Raw genomic sequence first — 17,499 nt, forward strand, 5'->3', positions numbered from 1 at the left:
AAAGCTGATCCATGTGCTCTAATCATTCCAACGATGACAAAGCCAGGGAAGCCGTAAGACCACTGTAAGGACACAGTCAAAGACAAACGACCCAGGTCCAAGGCAAAACCAAAGACCCTGAGACAACAGGTCCGGGCAGTGAAGCATCAGGGATGGAGTATCGATGTAGAGACTCCGAAGATCCAAGTACCCCTGACATCTGGGGCAATCAGGAGCCACCAGCAGGAAAGCATCTCCGTCTCGATTGAAAACACTTCCAAAGACCTTGAGGAAGAAGGGAGACCGGAGAACACAGGTACACAAAGTGGAAGGACCACTTCACCGACAAAGAGTCGCTGAAGGTTGCTTCAGAATCACCAAAGCTGAACTGTAACACCATAGTGTGATAAAGTCAGAAGGCCATGAGGGTCACCTCAGGGGGGCCCCCCCTGCTCACCAGGAGATGAAACCTCTCTTGGGGAAGAGACTAGTCCCCGGGATGCACGTCGTGACGGCTGAGGACTCCCGCTTCCCAATGGAGAGCTCCTGAAATGAACGCTGCCGAGATGGTCGGGAGGAGACCCTCGGACTATGTCCGAATATGTGACATACCTGTCATTGCCACCCAACGAACAGTGTTGCTAAAAAGGAAGCCACTGTCCTGACCCTGTCGGACTGAACCTTTTCAGGTTCACCGGGAAACAAGAGTTATGCCAGAGTAAGTTAATTGACAGGGTGGAATCGACAGACGTCCAACTGCACTGAAAAGGATTCGATCCAGACACTGTCCATAGCAAAGAAAACCCTGGACGAGATGGCCATAGCCACCCGGACAGGGACCGACTTGCCTCCGGAGAGAGCATCATCGTTTGAACAGTTATCCGACAGAAAAAACTCATTCCATCTGGAGATGAGCCAATTATGGAAAGGCCTGGAATGGAACTGAGCCCATTCCACCATGCATCCCAGAGTGTAAAGACATCTGTCGACTGCGCAGACAACCATGTACTCCTAATGGAAGAGAGGAGATTCCGTCTTACGCCAGAAGAATTCTCAGATTCTGAGAATCCAGCAGGGATCCTAGATGAAGAATACCCAGAGAGGGATGCAGGGAGGACTTTTTCCCCGTTGATTAAACGTCTGCACCCTGAAGAAGCCACAGTCATCCTGACCTGGCCGTAAAGTACCCCGGTGATCCCGCTAAGAGCAGGAGGCCGTCCAGGTACAGGAGCATTGGGATATACTGAACAGAAGAACTGTCAGAAAATCCAAAACGCTGGTAAACCCCTGTGGGGCTGAGGACAGTCCCAACAGGCAGAGCCCGAAAAATTGTAAGTGTTGCTGTGATACAGCAAACCTCAGCCCATGCTGAGGAAAGGTCTCTGTAAGTACCCGTAGGCACGCGTCCTGTATATCCAGTGATACCATAAAGTCCCCAGGTTCCAAACATCGTATGATGGAGCATAGGGATTTCCTCCTGAGCCCAGGTAGCTTTAGGAACTGGTTCAGGGAATTGAGACAGAGAATAGGCCAAAGAGGACCATTCAGCCACCGCACCAGAAAGAAAGCAGAACAACCAGTCCCTCACTGAGATAGTGGGGATGGCCTAATTAGCTCCGCTTACCGCAACAACTGCATAGCTTTCTGGATCTGTAAGGCCCTTGTAAAGAGGGCGTACCCTCCTACCCACGTAGCCGCGGCAACTTGACACTAATACCGGGCGAACTGAGAAAATCGGTATCTCCCAGTTGTAGGCCTGTCCCGTCAGGCTGAAGAGATATCCGTAGGTTCAGAAGCAGGATCGGCTGGCAGTCCAGGCCTGCTCGGTACTGGATATGTCGGCCCTTGTAGATGCCGACAGTCTACGAAGAAACAGACCTTTAGGCTGACCCAGAGGACAAAAAAGACTTAACAGACTTAGTCTGAGGCCTTGTAGTGGGCATAGCTGAAAGCGGTAAACTTGTCGTTAGTAATACTGCCAATGTTACTACAATCTTGTCAAGGTCAGGACCAAACAATATCAACCCTAAAGATGGTATCTGCACCTCTGCATTCCCAGAGCGCAGCCATAGGGTATTACGGAGGATACAGTCGCAGCCGGAACTCTGAAAGTTAGGAGACTGGTATCCAATATAGGCATTTCCACCTATGACAACAGCATATATTACGTGAGCGACCAAATACATTTGAACCCCCGACGTGTTGGAGGGGAAAAAACGTTACAAATGCATCAACCCAATATGCAATAGTATTAACCAACCATGCTATAGCCATGGTAGGATGGGTAACAACTCCTGAAAGCAAGTATACTGATTTCAGGCAGAGTTACCACCTACGGATCCGAAGAATCCGACCACGCAGGAATGGGAGGCGTAGTAACGTCTGTAATCAGACGAGTAACACGCCCATCCCCCCCAGGAGGGGCTCGTGATGACCCTCAGGGAATTTGGGACAGGAGGCCAAACACTGTTGTAACACCTCCTATCTGGCAACAGCCAGAGTCCCGCTATGCGATCCACCCGCTAGTCAGCAACAGGGAACCCGAAGGCACGCAATACTGAGGGTGTATGATACAGGTGCAGGTCAACATTCACTCTAACCAGAATGGACCTGCTACCAGCCCTAAAGCAGGGATAATAATACCTGAAATAGGCTTCCCCCCGTGTAAGAGGGAAAGAGCCCCGAACAGTACCCAGTTCACGGCAGAGCCAACTGGGAAGTAACCACAGGGCGTCAACCACGCCAATTAGCGTTTCGTAGAAAACGACATCCACCCAGGGTGGCTGTTGTGGTAATCCCTGCAAGGGGAATGACAGACTATTGTGGCACCAGGGGGAATTCATATACTGCGAAAAACCCCTGCAGGGAGCGGTAGTCTGTGTCACAGGGGAAGAGTGCAAGAAGCTGCGAGATACCCTGAGATGAAAAGGGCAGTATGGTGAAGTAACCCCAAGTGAGGTACAACAATGGGGCCCGCCCGGCGATCCGCAATTGAGAGGATCCCGAGAAAACAAACCGCCCAAGGGGGTCGTGAAAGAGGCCAGCACCAGATGACGCCACATACAGAACCCTTTATGAGTCAAATCCTCCGCACTAACACCTGCAGCACATGACTTGCAGGATAGTAAAAATGGGTGCAGTATAACGCTCTATCTCGTGGTCAGACATATCTGACCAATCTTGGCGGAAATATTAAGCAGCGCTATACTGGTCCTGACTGATGCCAAAAATTAGCTGCAGGGACCCATTTTCAGCGTATGCAACACACAGTTCCATCTAAAATATGGCAACGTGCAGCACGCAACAGTATGTGACAAACCACACAAATATTAACAAGTATATAAATGTGAGGTCTCAGAACCACCCTAAGTACAGCTGTATTAGGGCAGATAAAGAAAAGGGATAGATATACACTGACAGGTGAGAGAATAAAGTACAGTCAGCACTAGCATAAGTCACATACAATGCAGATATATACATATATACATAAACATGTCATATAATATACTGCACTATTACACTGCATTCAACTGCCCAGATTCAGTGTCTGGGAAGGCTACAGCGCTGTGTACACTGACCTGATGGTGAGGTACGCAGGGGGACTGGACTCACTGCCATCCTGAGAGATTTCTGCTGCACCACAGAGATAAAATGACCGCTGGAGACCTCAGAAGAAGCGTGGCCCGCGGAGGAAGCAGCTCAGCGACGCCAGACTATGGATACTGAAAGGCGCGCTGAGCTGAGGGGAGGAGCCGCTGTAACAGGGAAGGCTGCCTCCCCTGGCCGGCTATTAACCCCCGGGACGCCGGCTCCCTGCACCGATCGTTAAGTCCCTGGTGGTCTAGTGGACACACGGGGTATGGGGGGCCCGCCGCCACTGCCGGCGCCTCCGGTCTGTCCCCTGAGACCGGAGGCACAGGACTGCATTTGAAATGCGCGGATCACCGCAAGCGGTGATCCGCGACCTTACCTGCTCCCCGTGGATCCGGCAGCAGTCCTGGGCGCCCACAGAGTCCGGCTAGTACAGACTCTGGGGTCCCGCTGAGATCCCCAGATCTGTACTGGCGTCTCAGCGCCAGCGGGGTGACGGAGCGGCAGCTTAGACGTCCTATGGACAGTCCGACGCTGCCGCTCTGAAGAGTCCAAAGTCCATGGAAAAAACTTTGTCCCTAAAAAAATAAAATAAGCTTAGGGGCTGCTAATCAGCTCCCCCTGCGCTAACGGTGACCCGACTCCGGCCGGGCACCAACTTAAACTGAGGTGCCTCTGGCTTGGGGGTGGGGTTATAGGGAGAGTGGACCCAGTGCATCCTGGGAGCTAAAAGCTTTAACTGCGTGGTGCCCGGATTTGGTTCCCAACCTATACCCCAAGGTCAACCCTGTGGACCCCCTATGGACCCTGAAGTAGAAAAACTTTTGAGTGGTCTGCAAGTATGGGGGAGGTGTTTTTTTGATTGCAAGTGCGTTTACACTTTAAGTTTTCACTTTTGCGATTTTTAACCAAGCTTGCACCCATTTTTATGTACCCCAAAGTTCCTGAGACTGCTTTTTTTTTTTTTTTCCCAGAAAATAAGCCTGCTAAATGCTATTCTTCACCACTTGTACAAAGACAAATTAGCAGCTACTAAGAGCAGTTTAATACCCCAAATACCTTCAGCAGGGCTATTCAGGGGCAACTAAATTAATCCCCAATGTTAGTGCATCTTTTGGGGGGTGTCAGGCTGATTTCCCCATGAGACAGCACTTTGCCTGTTTTCGTTTTGCTGTGTTCCGTTGCGTCCTTTGGAATTTAATAGGGCGAAAAGCGGGGCTGCGCACGATAAGTTTTCGCCTCCAAAACACACGAAGTCGGCGAAAAGTACATTCCCCCTATGGCTGCGAAATTATCGCGGCTAATTGAATAGGGCCCATAGTCGGAAAATGCAGTTTACATGTGACTAAGCCACAGGCATTATCCACGGTAAGCTGCACCTCCCGTTTTAAGTGCAGGGCGGGTTCCAGGCAATTGAACAGCTCCGGGCACTCCACCTGGGAAATGCATCACAGCGCTGGGAATTGAATTGCCCATTAAGTTGCACCAGCAGAAAAATATGAGATATAGTAAGAACTTACCTTTGTTATCTCTATTTCTACGAAGTCCATAGGGTATCCACAGGATACCTTGGGTATAGGTGATGTCAGGCATCGGGCAACATAGAGTTAAGTTTTCAGCCTCCCAGGATGCACTAGGGTCCCCCTCCTATACCCCGCCCCCGAGCCAAGGCATCTCAGTTACGTACCAAGCCAAAGGCCGGAGGAGGAGAAAAAAAAAAAGAGAAAAAAGATCTGGACACACACAAGAATCACATTCTCACCAGAGGGAGACGGAAAAACCGGTGACCAGAGCAAAGCCCATCTGCAGCACAGGTGCGACAGGGCGGGAGTCCTGTTGAACCCTATGGACTTCGTAGAAAGAGAGATAACAAAAGGTAAGTTCTTACCATATCTCATTTTCTACATCAGGGTCCATAGGGTATCCACAGGATACCTTGGGGATGTCCCAAAGCAGTATCCTTCTAGGGTGGGGACACTCCTGTGCTGAAAGGAGAATCCGCCGCCAGAAGGAAGCATCCTGAGAGGCAAAGGTGTCAAACGCGTAATACCTCACAAATGTATGGACCGAGGACCATGTGGCAGCCTTGCAGATCTGGACTGCAGAGGCACCACGTAGAGCAGCCCACGAAGGACCCACAGACCTAGTGGAATGAGCCCTCACAGAGGAAGGAACCGGAAGGCCTTCATGAAGATAAGCTTCAGAAACGGCCATACGAATCCAGCCTGCCAAAGTTTGCTTTGAAGCAGGCCAACCCTTTTTACGAAAGCCATAGAGGACAAACAAGGCGTCCGACTTCCTAAACGAAGAAGGGCGGTCAACATAAATCCTTAAGGCCCGCACAACATCCAAAGTGGCCTCACCCACTGAAAGATCAGGCGAGTTAAAAGCCGGCACAACGATTTCCTCGTTGATGTGAAAACTGGAAACAACTTTAGGCAGGAAACCAGGACGAGTGCGCAGCACCGCCCTGTTCCTATGAAAAATCAGAAAAGGGGGTCTACATGAGAGAGCCCTTAAGTCAGAAACACGTCTGGCCGAAGCTTCGGCCAGAAGGAAAATTGTTTTAGCTGTCAGCCATTTAAGATCCACTGAGCCCAGTGGTTCAAACGGCGGTCCCTGGAGAGCCCTCAGGACCACAGCTAAATCCCAAGGCGCCACCGGTGGAACAAAAGGTGGCTGAATTCTGATAACACCCTGCATAAAGGTGCGCACATCAGGGATTGCAGCAATCCTACGATGGAACCAGACGGATAGGGCAGACACCTGCACCTTCAGAGACGCAAGGCGAAGCCCATGGTCCAGTCCCGCCTGTAGGAAAGCTAACACTCTAGAAAGACGGAACTCCCGAGGAGCATAACCTCTCGGTCGACACCACTGGAAGAACGTATGCCACACACGATGGTATATCCTTACAGAGGATGGTTTCCGAGCCCTTAGCATTGTTTGCACTACAGAGCTGGAAAACCCCGTGGTCCTTAACATGGCCGTCTCAACAGCCACGCCGTCAAAGACAGCAGAGTCAGGTCCGGGTGAAGACAAGGACCCTGTGACAGGAGGTCCGGGCGTAACGGCAACCGCAGAGGAATGTCCACGGACAGTCCCTGGAGGTCTGAGAACCAGTGCCTCTGGGGCCACGCGGGAGCTATCAACAGGAGCGTCCCTCCTTCCCGTTTGAATTTCCGGATTACCCGTGGAAGGGAAAACGGAGGAAACAGATTAGCAAACGGGAACGTCCACCGGATGGACAGAGCATCCACCAGAGACGCCTTTTCGTCTCGTGTGAGACCCGTACACCGGCAACTTGTTGTTGTGCCGTGACGCCATGAGGTCGATGTCTGGAAGACCCCACCTGTCCACCAGAAGTTGAAAGACGTCCTGGTGCAGAGACCATTCCCCCGGATGAACATCCTGGCGACTGAGAAAGTCCGCCTCCCAGTTTAGGACTCCCGGGATGAATACTGCTGATATGGCCGGGAGATTGCGCTCCGCCCAAACCAGGATTCGGGACACCTCTACGAGAGCAGCCCGACTTCGGGTTCCTCCTTGCCGATTTATGTAGGCCACGGTGGTAGCGTTGTCCGACTGGACCTGCACTGTGTGACCTTGGAGAACCCGATGTGTCTGCTGGAGAGCATTGAAAACCGCGCAGAGTTCCAAGATGTTTATTGGAAGCTCTGCTTCCGCCCGAGTCCACCTGCCCTGGAACAAGTGTGGACCCGTGACTGCTCCCCATACCCAATTCGCCACCCAGAACGGACGACCCTTGTTGAGATGGGTCGTCTGCAACTACCAGGCTAGGGACAGGCGAACCTCCGGAGTAAGCACCATCGTCTGGGATTTTAGACTCTGAGGCAGTCCATTCCATTTGGACAGGATCAACTGCTGCAGAGGTCTGGAGTGAAACTGGGCATATTCCACCATGTCGAATACTGACACCATGGAGCCCAGTAACCTCATCGCCGAGTGCAGAGACACACGGCAATTCTACAGACAACTGCGCACCCTCAACTGCAAGGCAGAGATCTTTTCCCCATCACAAAGATCCTTTGCTGTCCGGAGTCCAATAAGGCTCCGAGGTGCAGAATCCTTTAAGACGGGATCAGGGTGGACTTCTGCCAGTTTATCAACCAGCCGTGCCGTTGCAGTACCACAATGGTCAGGTCCAAGTGGCGTAGAAGGAGCTCTGGAGATCCTGCCACCAACAGAAGGTCGTCCAAGTACGGCAACATGCGGACTCCCTGCAGCCGCAGGGAAGCCGCCATGACCGCCATCACCTTGGTGAATACACGTGGTGCTGTCGCCAGGCCAAAAGGTAACACCCGGAACTGAAAGTGGTCGTTGCGGATTGCAAACCTGAGGAACGGTTGATGGCGTAAAAGAATAGGGACATGCAGGTAAGCGTCCTGTATGTCCGACACCATGTAATCCCCAGGTTCCAGCGCCAGAATAATGGACCATAGCGTCACCATCCGAAACCTCGGCACCTGCAAAGACCTGTTGAGTGCTTTGAGGTTGAGGATCGGACGATACAACCCATTGGGTTTCTGCACCAAAAATAGATTGGAATAGAAACCCTGGCCCCTCTGGGAGAATGGAACAGGCACTATAACTCCAGCTTGGGGCATAGTGTGCAAAACCTTCCGCAGTTCCAAGGCTTTGTTCCGGTCTGATGGGAGACCCGAGGTGAAGAATCGAGACGGGGGCCTGTGCCGAAAGGAGAGGGCGTACCCGTGAGAAACCACCTCGAGAACCCAAGTGTCTGTCGTGGTAACCGACCAACACTGGGCTAACTGCAGCAGACGGCCTCCCACTTTGGGATCCCCCAAAGGGAGGCCCGGGCCGTCAGGCCGCAGGCTTGTCATCTGGCTTAGGGGCCGGACGTCTGGTACTCCAGGCCTGTTTCCGTGGCTTGGCCGATTTTTTGGAGCCAGCCTGACGGGGAAAAGACTGTGCTTTAGGCCTACCCTGGGTCCTGTAAGGCCGAAAGGACGACGTACCTGAACTGCAAGGAACTGCAGCAGATGGGAGACATGCAGATTTGGCTGCCGCCAGCGTGGCTACAATTTTGTCCAGATCCGGACCAAATAGGACTTCTCCATTAAAATACAAAGCTTCCAAGCCCTTTTTGGAATCAGCGTCCGCCTTCCAAGATCGCAACCATAAGGTGCGACGAGCAGCTACAGCTGCCGAAGAAATCCGAGACGCCAGGGTACTGATATCCAAAGCCGCTTCATTGATATAAGTGGCCGAATCACGGAGACTGCCTATCAACTCGGCCTGTTCAGCCGAACAATCGGAATCGAAAGACGCATCTAAACTATCTGCCCAGCGCTCCATAGCTCTGGCTACCCAACAAATGGCCATAGCCGGCCTAGCAGCCCCCTTGGATCCGGCCATGGTACCAAACATCTGGGGTCCCAGATGCTTACCAGCATCCCCAGATCAGTACCGGCGGGGGTGTAGGGAAGACAGCATGGACGTCAGTACTGACTGTCCATGCTGTACATCCAGATGAGCAGCCACAGCTGCTTTGAAGAAAATTTCAGGGGCTATCCTTAGCCCCCCTCTAACAGGTGCATCCGACTCCGGCCGGGAACCAAACGAAAACGGAGATGCCTTGGCTCGGGGGCGGAGTATAGGAGGGGGACCCTAGTGCATCCTGGGAGGCTGAAAACTTAACTCTATGGTGCCCGATGCCTGACGTCATCACCAATACCCCAAGGTATCCTGTGGATACCCTATGGACCCTGATGTAGAAACTTCAAATTTGTTTTCTAAGTAGTGTCTACAGTAATTAAGGAACTCCTCCTGTCAGTACTGTAGTCTTCTTGTCTATGTGCCATAAACTAGAAAAAAAAAAATAGCGAAAAACAAGCCTTCCATTAAAAGGTTTCAGCCAACCTACAGTCTTGCACACACTGGCGCTCATGCAAACAATATGGCAACTTGCTTATGGATTTACAGTTTGTTGTAGCTGGAGAAAGTTTCTCTCAGTGAAGCGCTATATTTTTATTTTAGCTGTAAGGTTAAGTAGTATGTTCACAGACCTTTTAGCTTACTGATGGTCCAAAGTGTTACTCTGGGAACATGCATACTCATTTCAAGAAATTCAAAGTTGCAAAAACAGTGCAATGTTAGGCGCACTCTGCATTGCGAAAACACTCATCGCAAAATAGGTAACCAATCAGCTAAAATCACACCATGCAGATCTTACCTTCTCTTTTTTCTAAACACAAAATTGGCAAAAATTATTTTTCATAAATGTAATGAATATTGCACAATTAGCAAGGTATGGAGCACACAAACAAAAATGGATTGCAGCAGGGATTACTTATCAACAGGGGTTAAAGTGGGTCAGAACAGGGCAGAACTGCGTTCCATCACTTCTATTTAGAGATGGAACCAGTTCGTCCCTCCTCCGGCCAACCTCAGCCCAGCGCCGCAGGGAGGCTTTATTTGCTGGGTGTCCGCTTAGATTTTATTACCAGCTGGTGCCCAACTCCTTCCCCGCAGCGACAGCCAAAGGCTGGAGCTCACTCCTGAGCTCCGACTGCTAGCTCTCCCCACGGGCACTATGGGAGAGACGTAATGACGTCTCTACCAAAGTATCGAGGAGCTGCCAGGCGGACCGGACGCAGGAGTGGGGCTTAAGGTAAGTACAGTTTTTATTGTTGTGTGCACGGCACTATTACAGGGGGCATTACCACTGGGGCCACTACTGCAGGGGGCATTACCACTGGGGCCACTACTGCAGGGGGCATTACCACTGGGGCCACTACTGTAGGGGGCATTACCACTGGGGCCACTACTGCAGGGGGCACTGCATAAGGGTAACCATTCCTGGGGTAGTGCATCAGGGGCACCACTACTGTGGACTCTGCACAAGGGGCACTACCACTGTGGGCATTATATAAGGGGAACTACTGTGGGCAGTATATGTATTAGGGGCACTACTGTGTGTCATAACAAATAAGGGACACTATGCAGTGTAATGTGAATAAGATTGTGCTACTGTGTGACGTACTTTTAATTGGGAATACAATTATGTGACCATGCGCCTTTCTTTTGAGACACGCCCCTATTTTCTGCACGCACGATCCCCTTTTTAAAAAAAAGTGCTGAGAGGAGGGGTGGGGGGTGAGTTCCACCACTTCTCTAGGACCACTTTAAGCACTGCTGATCAACACCCTGAAGGTCTTATTTACCCACCAGCACACTGTTTTGTACTCCAGCTAAATGAATGTTACATCAAGAGAAGCACTTGAAAATACTTTAATAATGGCATGCTTAATACACCACGGAGGCAATGCCGTGGTAGTGGCAGATACATAAATTGGCAAAGGCTTTATGTAGCGTTTAGATTTTATACAGCCCAAAATTACATAGTGTTCTAATTAGAATTCAGAAATCAAATTCAGACTGACAGTCACTTTATTACATTAGTAAAAGTGAAACGGAGGCTTAACTTAAAAAAAAAATAAAAAAAAAATACAATTAAAATAAAAACTGGTACAATTACAATACTAACATTCCTTCAACTACCAGGTGGAGACCAAAGCAAATCAGTGATCCTGAGGATGTGTTGATTTAGGCACTCACTTGGAATGGTATTCATTATGCCATGTGAAAGGTACCATTCAATGTTCTTGCAACGGATACAAAATATTGGGGTTCTGCATAACTACTTCCACAATTGGCGAGTAAGTCATGAAAAGACATTGGGGGGAATTCAATTAGATGAGAGTTTGGTCCCGTAAGGCGAAATCACTGCAAATTTGTCTTGCGAATTACATTTGCAATTCAATTCCAAATTTGCCTGTTTTTGTTCACACCCCCTGAAGAGATGAAGGTGGGGAAAATCTGTATTTTAAAAGGTAAAAATGTCGGGGACTTGCTTCAGAACCCCCTCGGACACCCCCCTAATGACTAATTAGGCATTTGGAATTTATCAATAAGCCTAAAGCTGGCCATACACCTGCGCGACTAGCATCAGATCAGATTCACCATCCGACTCAACGGAGCTCTCTGGCAGTCCCGACGGCATATTTGTTGTTTTTCTTAGCACATGATCTGTCATACGATCGATTATGTGCATTCCATCATTTTTTTTACAATTTTTTAAAGTTGCATAATATTACCCAAAAAGCATCTTTTTTTCAACTTTTTGCATTTTCTGCTGAATACCTTTGTAATTAAACAAAATTTTACATCTTTTAACATTTAACTTTTTTTAAAAAAATGCACAAATCAGTCATTTGACACTTTTTAAAAGCATACAGTACTTTCCTTTTGGCCACTAACAGTCTTCTACATGATTCTGCTAACAAAGTTTTCACTTTTTTGGGATCCAGGATGGTCTCCCCACTTTTTCATGCCATTTTCCCTGTTCACTTTCTGGACAAAATTCTCACACTCACTGCGAGTAGTGTGGATTCGCAATTCTAATTGAATTGTGCGTATCCCGGATGAGCACGAGTTTCTCGCCTTTTGGAAACGCTCACCTAATTGAATTCCCCCCATTAAGTTTCAGTACATTACTAAACAGTCTTAGCTACCATTACCTTTTCCTTTCCTTTGTTCGGGCTGCTGGATTTAGCTGAGGCTGATGTGGCTTCTTTTTCTAGAATACCAACAAAACGATGATCTGACTGGGTATGAAATGAAACTGTTCCTTTTGGGAGCTTTTTAATTCTGATAGCATGATTTCTCTGGGCAGAGAGCATGTCCTGTAATAACAAAAATCGATAGAATGGTTAGAATTAAGCAGTAAACATCCTTCAACATTCGCTAAATACACGGTCCAAGACGAAACCCACTCTACTAGAATTTTCATCACAATTGGTTAGTGTTATCTTAAAACCTCTAGACCAAACAGAAAATAAAACAAGTCACATGCAAGTGAAATCATTAAATTTTAGGGCCAGAGTTCAACAAAAAAAAAAAAGAAAAAGAAAACAAAATGTAACCAGATGGGAAACAAGCACACCCAACTGAAAGATTAATACATTTCTTTTCTGGGTGGGGGGAGGGGGGAACGTAAAAGGTTATCTACTAAATGAACGGGAGAGGGACACTATCATACGCCATATTAAGAACGTTTACTCACAGGGACAACAGTAAACTCAACTTCATCAGAAATGTGGAGCTGATTTCCATCCAGGACTTCACTGAAGTGAAAGAACATTCGGGCATCCCGATCAACACATTTTATAAAACCAAACCCATCCCTCATTGCTGCAATCACACCCTGTGAGAGGGAAACAGCAGTATGAATACAAGATATGAGGCCACAGTTGCTCACATTCTAGAACTTTATACTGTGATGGGTCATATGGGTATCAGGGCCATGAAAAACAAACCAGGCCAAGTACTAAACAGGCAAACAAATAAGGTTTAAAAGGGATGGCGTTATTTGAGGGAGGATTTTAGGACCTTTAAAACCATTGTTGAAAACGTTTCATACTAGAGGGCATCAATACTGGACTCTAATGTGAAATGCTACATTCATTTGCATTTCAGCATCTAAAAAGCAGTGAACCCATCAAAAACCAGACATTTTGATCAGCATTAGTCTTGCAAAGGAGGGTACTGAGTGGAAGCTAGAAATGTAAACCTAATAGACCACCAGATTACAAAAGAAAAAAAAAGAAAAAAAAAAAGAAAGATCGACAGAAAATGCACATCTTCACTCATCAGACCTCAAGATCAAAGGTTCTCCTACCAAACAAGACAACAATCTAACAAAAAAATCACATTTAGTCAAACCATGTGTTACATTTACATCACTTCTGACCAAAACAAATAAAAAAATAAGTCAAAATCTAAATTAATAGGATTCCTGGCTTAGATGGATATCCATAAGTATAGTTCGGTCAACATAACTCAAGTTTAAATAAAACTTGAATGTAATCTGAGACCACCATATATACTACCCTTGCTAATAAAATAAGAATGTGTATTTTTTATTAAATCGTTTTTACAACAAACCTTAGTTCAATCATTTTGAAGTGCAAAAAAAAAAAAAAAAACATTTTAAAAGGAACTCCTATTTTTTTACATTGATATGTAAACTTTGATAGTGTAGACAATATTTTATCATAGAGGTATACATGTATATATTTTTTACACATCTACCAAATTCCAATGGGAGGCATTTTAATATCTGCCAGTGTAACCGGATAGGTTTCTTCAACTATGTAAAAGTTGGATAATGAGAAATGTCAAATGTAAGTACAATCTATACACCAAGCATTGATTTACAGAGGGAATGCCATAAAACACTTCAGTTTATTTATATCAGTATATCACCATATCAATTAGAAGTTTGTTGCATCAACTTACCGAATAAATGAATTGCTACATTAAATACAAGACACACACCTTACCTCTCTTATTTGGACTTCAATACAAAGGTTAAATACCCAAAATAGGTGATTACCCACAATGCATGTCTATTCATTGGATAACCAAAAGTTTATACTAACCATTTCTCTAGACTCATCTGTAAACTCAAATGTGTCAGAGAGAACTTCAATATTTGTGGCACGTTCCAGTTTGTCCCGTCGATCTGTCGAAATGTTAAACCGTACATGATCTCCTTCCAAAAGGGTCACCTTGGATTTTGTATCTTTATCACCAAAAGGAAGCTCCTTAGGTATCACAAAATCAACTTTTATACGTCCCGGTAGAGGGTCATTCTGTCACCAGAAATAAAACAGATTTTCTTTTTTGAGGAATATATTTCAATTAGGAGCCAACATCTTTCATTAAGTATCCAACAAAACCACCACCTGAACCTCCCAGAGCATATAGAATTAGCTCAGTGCTATAAACCCTTAAGGTAGCAGGGTCCCATTGAGAACTGAGTCACGAGAACTTTGTTAACTGTAACCTAATATATACCCCAAAATGTCATATTTTACATGATGCATAGGCTTGGGAATAATGAAAACTGCTTGTATAAGAAAAACAGATCTGCAAGAGACCTAATACACCCCATCACTAAAGCGTCACCTCTATTTATATATAGATTTTATTTATTTTTTCCCCAAATGTCCTGACTGATGAGCGTCCAGCCAAAACCCCTGAACTTAGAAACATGAAATTCAGAGAGCATATGCCTTTAATGACGTAGGTACCCACAAAGGGGGGATTTTTTTGAAATTTGACTCCTAATGGGGGTGAAAAGGGCTAAAATGTTTCTTCCCCCTGTGCAATGGTCCTGCTGACTGTCTCATCATAGCTGTTACACAGTTCATAGTCAAACACTGTCAACTCAAGTCCTGCCAATCATCGCTGGCAGTTGGTGTGGCTCCCCTATTTGAACAGTGAGGGAAAGGTGTTACACCACGGGTGAGGGAGGGAAATGTGTTACTACATTTCAGGGGTGTTACTACTACAGGGGTGAGCAGGGGTAATGTTTAACTCCAGAGGTGAGGAAGGGGAATAAGTTACTACAGGTGTGAGTGAGGATATTGTCTTACGATGTGCTATATGAGCGATATTGGTGAAAGATATTGGGCGTACACACTGAACAGGCAATTTCTGACGATATCGTCAGATTGGCCTGCATGTTTGCACGACAGCAAACATCGTTAACAACCCGCGGGAGTGCGCATCATTGGTCGTTTGGTGCATACACACTGGATGATATGAACAATATATCATTGAACTATAAAGTTATTGTTCACTTTTATCGTCTAGTGTGTATGCCTCATCACTACAGGTGTGAGGGAGGGATTGTATTTCTACACAGGTGAGGAAGGGGAATGTCGAATGTGTTACAACAGGAGCGAGGGAGGGAAATGTGCTACTAGAAAGGTAAGGGAGTGGATTGTGTTGGTACATAGATGAGCAGGGGATGCATTACTATAGTGGTGTAGGATTAAGGTGTTATTGGAGTGGTGAGACGGTAATGGAAACCGTAAATATCGATGGTCTACTCGGGTGAAACCAGGTACATCAGCTAGTAAATAATAAAAGTCACTATTTGGAGGTGCTACCAAAAAATATATATTTTACGTAAACTTGTATTAGAGGGTTACCTGGTTTTTGTTGGGTACTTTAGGGATGACTTTGGTAACTGTTCCTTCAAAGTGTTCAATGCTGATATCTTCAAAAATAACAGTACCTTGAGGTAGAAGCCTCACATCAGTTGCTACTTCTTTACCCTGCCAAATAATAAATAAATGACTACCATGCAAGACCAATAAACAAGCAGCTAATGGTGGAAAGCGATGGGTCACATACATTACGATCCTTGATTGTGAACTCTACATCATCACCAGGCTGTAAGGCTTCAATGTCTCCTTTAAATTCACTGTAGTGAAAGAATATTTCCTTTACAACATCACCCCTTTCAATGAAACCAAAGGCTTCCTAGAATCAGTTGAGAAAAAAAAATGAGCAGTTAGGTCGGTATTGTGCTGGTATCAAAGTATGGAGTAACCAAAATACAAGGTGGTCATATAAGATGCATCAAGTGAATATGGTCCAAAGCTGTTGTCAACACTGGTTACTTAGAGTACAGGCCAGTAAAAAAAAAATAAAAAGAATGAACCCCCCACCCAATGGTGAATGATCAAGTCAACCAAGTCAAGTGTGAAAAATAAATTCAGTTTACCTTCATGGCACAAACCACACCCTGACATCGCATTTGTTTCCTTTTCATAAGCAGCATAATATTACGAGCGCTTACTGCACCAGTGCTAAAATGTAAAAAAAGAAAAAATAAATTCGTACCCACAAAGATTTCACATTCATATCAGAAAAAAATTCTTTACCAGTTTAATAACCTGCAATTGCCCTGTAATACATGCAACTGCTCTAATGAAATACCACTGTACACATACCATCAGAAGTTACAGGTTAGGATAGATGAATGCTGCAGTCCAGCTAAAAATAACTCTTGTGTGGCCACTACTGAAAATTCCTCTTAAAAATGTATATTTTTAATTTTAACAAGAAATTTAAGTAGTTACAACTTACTGCTTGTTGGTTTCAATAATAAAATTAATTTTGTCTCCAGTTTCGAGCTGAACATTTCCATCCACATCTTCTGGAGTGTAGGTTAGGTAAAACACTTCCTACAAGTTGAAATCATATTAGTCATCTACACATTGCTGCTGCTTTCACACATTAACAGTCATGGTTCCACAAAAACAACGTTGTATGAAGGTCATACTAGCTCAAAGCACAAATGGCTACTCTGAAGAAGCTATCTGGATCTTCCAACTAACGACATTAATAGTCTAAACCAGGGTTTCCCAAACTTTGCCATTACAGTCCAGTTTTTAAGGATATCCATGCTTGGGTACACATGGTTAAATCAAATTGACTGAGGTATTAAGTCTCCTGTGCTCAAGCATGGGTATCCTTAAAAGCTGGACTGTAATGGCAGAGTTGGGGAAACTCTGGTCCAAATTAAATCTTTACAGAATGTCCATTCATTTAGTAAACAGACTATATCAGGGCTACTCGGAGCATTGTTTATAGTAAATAAGTTGATTTCAGGGTAAACAACAACAAAAAAGGTAAGAAACCAAGATTTCAACATGAAATTCTTAGGTTTGCAACTGACTGCTTATACAACTGAGTACTTTTGTAAATATGCACTCCTAATTCAAGCTGTATCCTGCTAAAACAGCAAGAAAAAGAAAGAAATATGGTAAAAATTGTAGACTTACCCCATTGCGTTCATAGCAAACACTCCCTGAGGGACTCTGACCTGGGGCAGCTGGGGACTTACTTTCCAAATTATGTGGCACGGCACAAACAACCTAGTGTGTAGGAGAAACAAAATAGTACAAGTTACATAAATTATGAAAATGTTATTCAACTGAGGAATTAAACTTATCATACCAGATATGGCTAAGAACATGAACCATTATACATCAATGCTAATGTTTCCAGATTTTATTTTTACAT

General features: G+C 45.9%; 1 protein-coding gene across 3 annotated transcripts in view; it reads right to left on the minus strand.

The window, feature by feature from the left end:
- The window catches only part of CSDE1 (cold shock domain containing E1), a 133,562-nt gene that overhangs the window by 36,788 nt on the left and 79,275 nt on the right, over window positions 1-17,499 (minus strand). For 2 of the 3 annotated variants that reach the window (XM_088446309.1, XM_088446308.1), the window contains 8 exons: window positions 17,259-17,351; window positions 16,561-16,658; window positions 16,196-16,280; window positions 15,823-15,951; window positions 15,618-15,743; window positions 14,058-14,270; window positions 12,680-12,820; window positions 12,135-12,299 (listed from right to left, as the gene is read on the minus strand). In XM_088446309.1, the coding sequence (XP_088302435.1) occupies window positions 12,135-12,299; window positions 12,680-12,820; window positions 14,058-14,270; window positions 15,618-15,743; window positions 15,823-15,951; window positions 16,196-16,280; window positions 16,561-16,658; window positions 17,259-17,351 (1,050 nt within the window). The remainder of the gene's footprint in view (window positions 1-12,134; window positions 12,300-12,679; window positions 12,821-14,057; window positions 14,271-15,617; window positions 15,744-15,822; window positions 15,952-16,195; window positions 16,281-16,560; window positions 16,659-17,258; window positions 17,352-17,499) is intronic. The other variant, XM_088446310.1, reaches the window with a different exon arrangement.

This window comes from Taudactylus pleione, unplaced genomic scaffold, assembly GCF_031769625.1.
Source record: "Taudactylus pleione unplaced genomic scaffold, aTauple2 ptg000396l, whole genome shotgun sequence".
Lineage (NCBI taxonomy): Eukaryota > Metazoa > Chordata > Amphibia > Anura > Myobatrachidae > Taudactylus > Taudactylus pleione.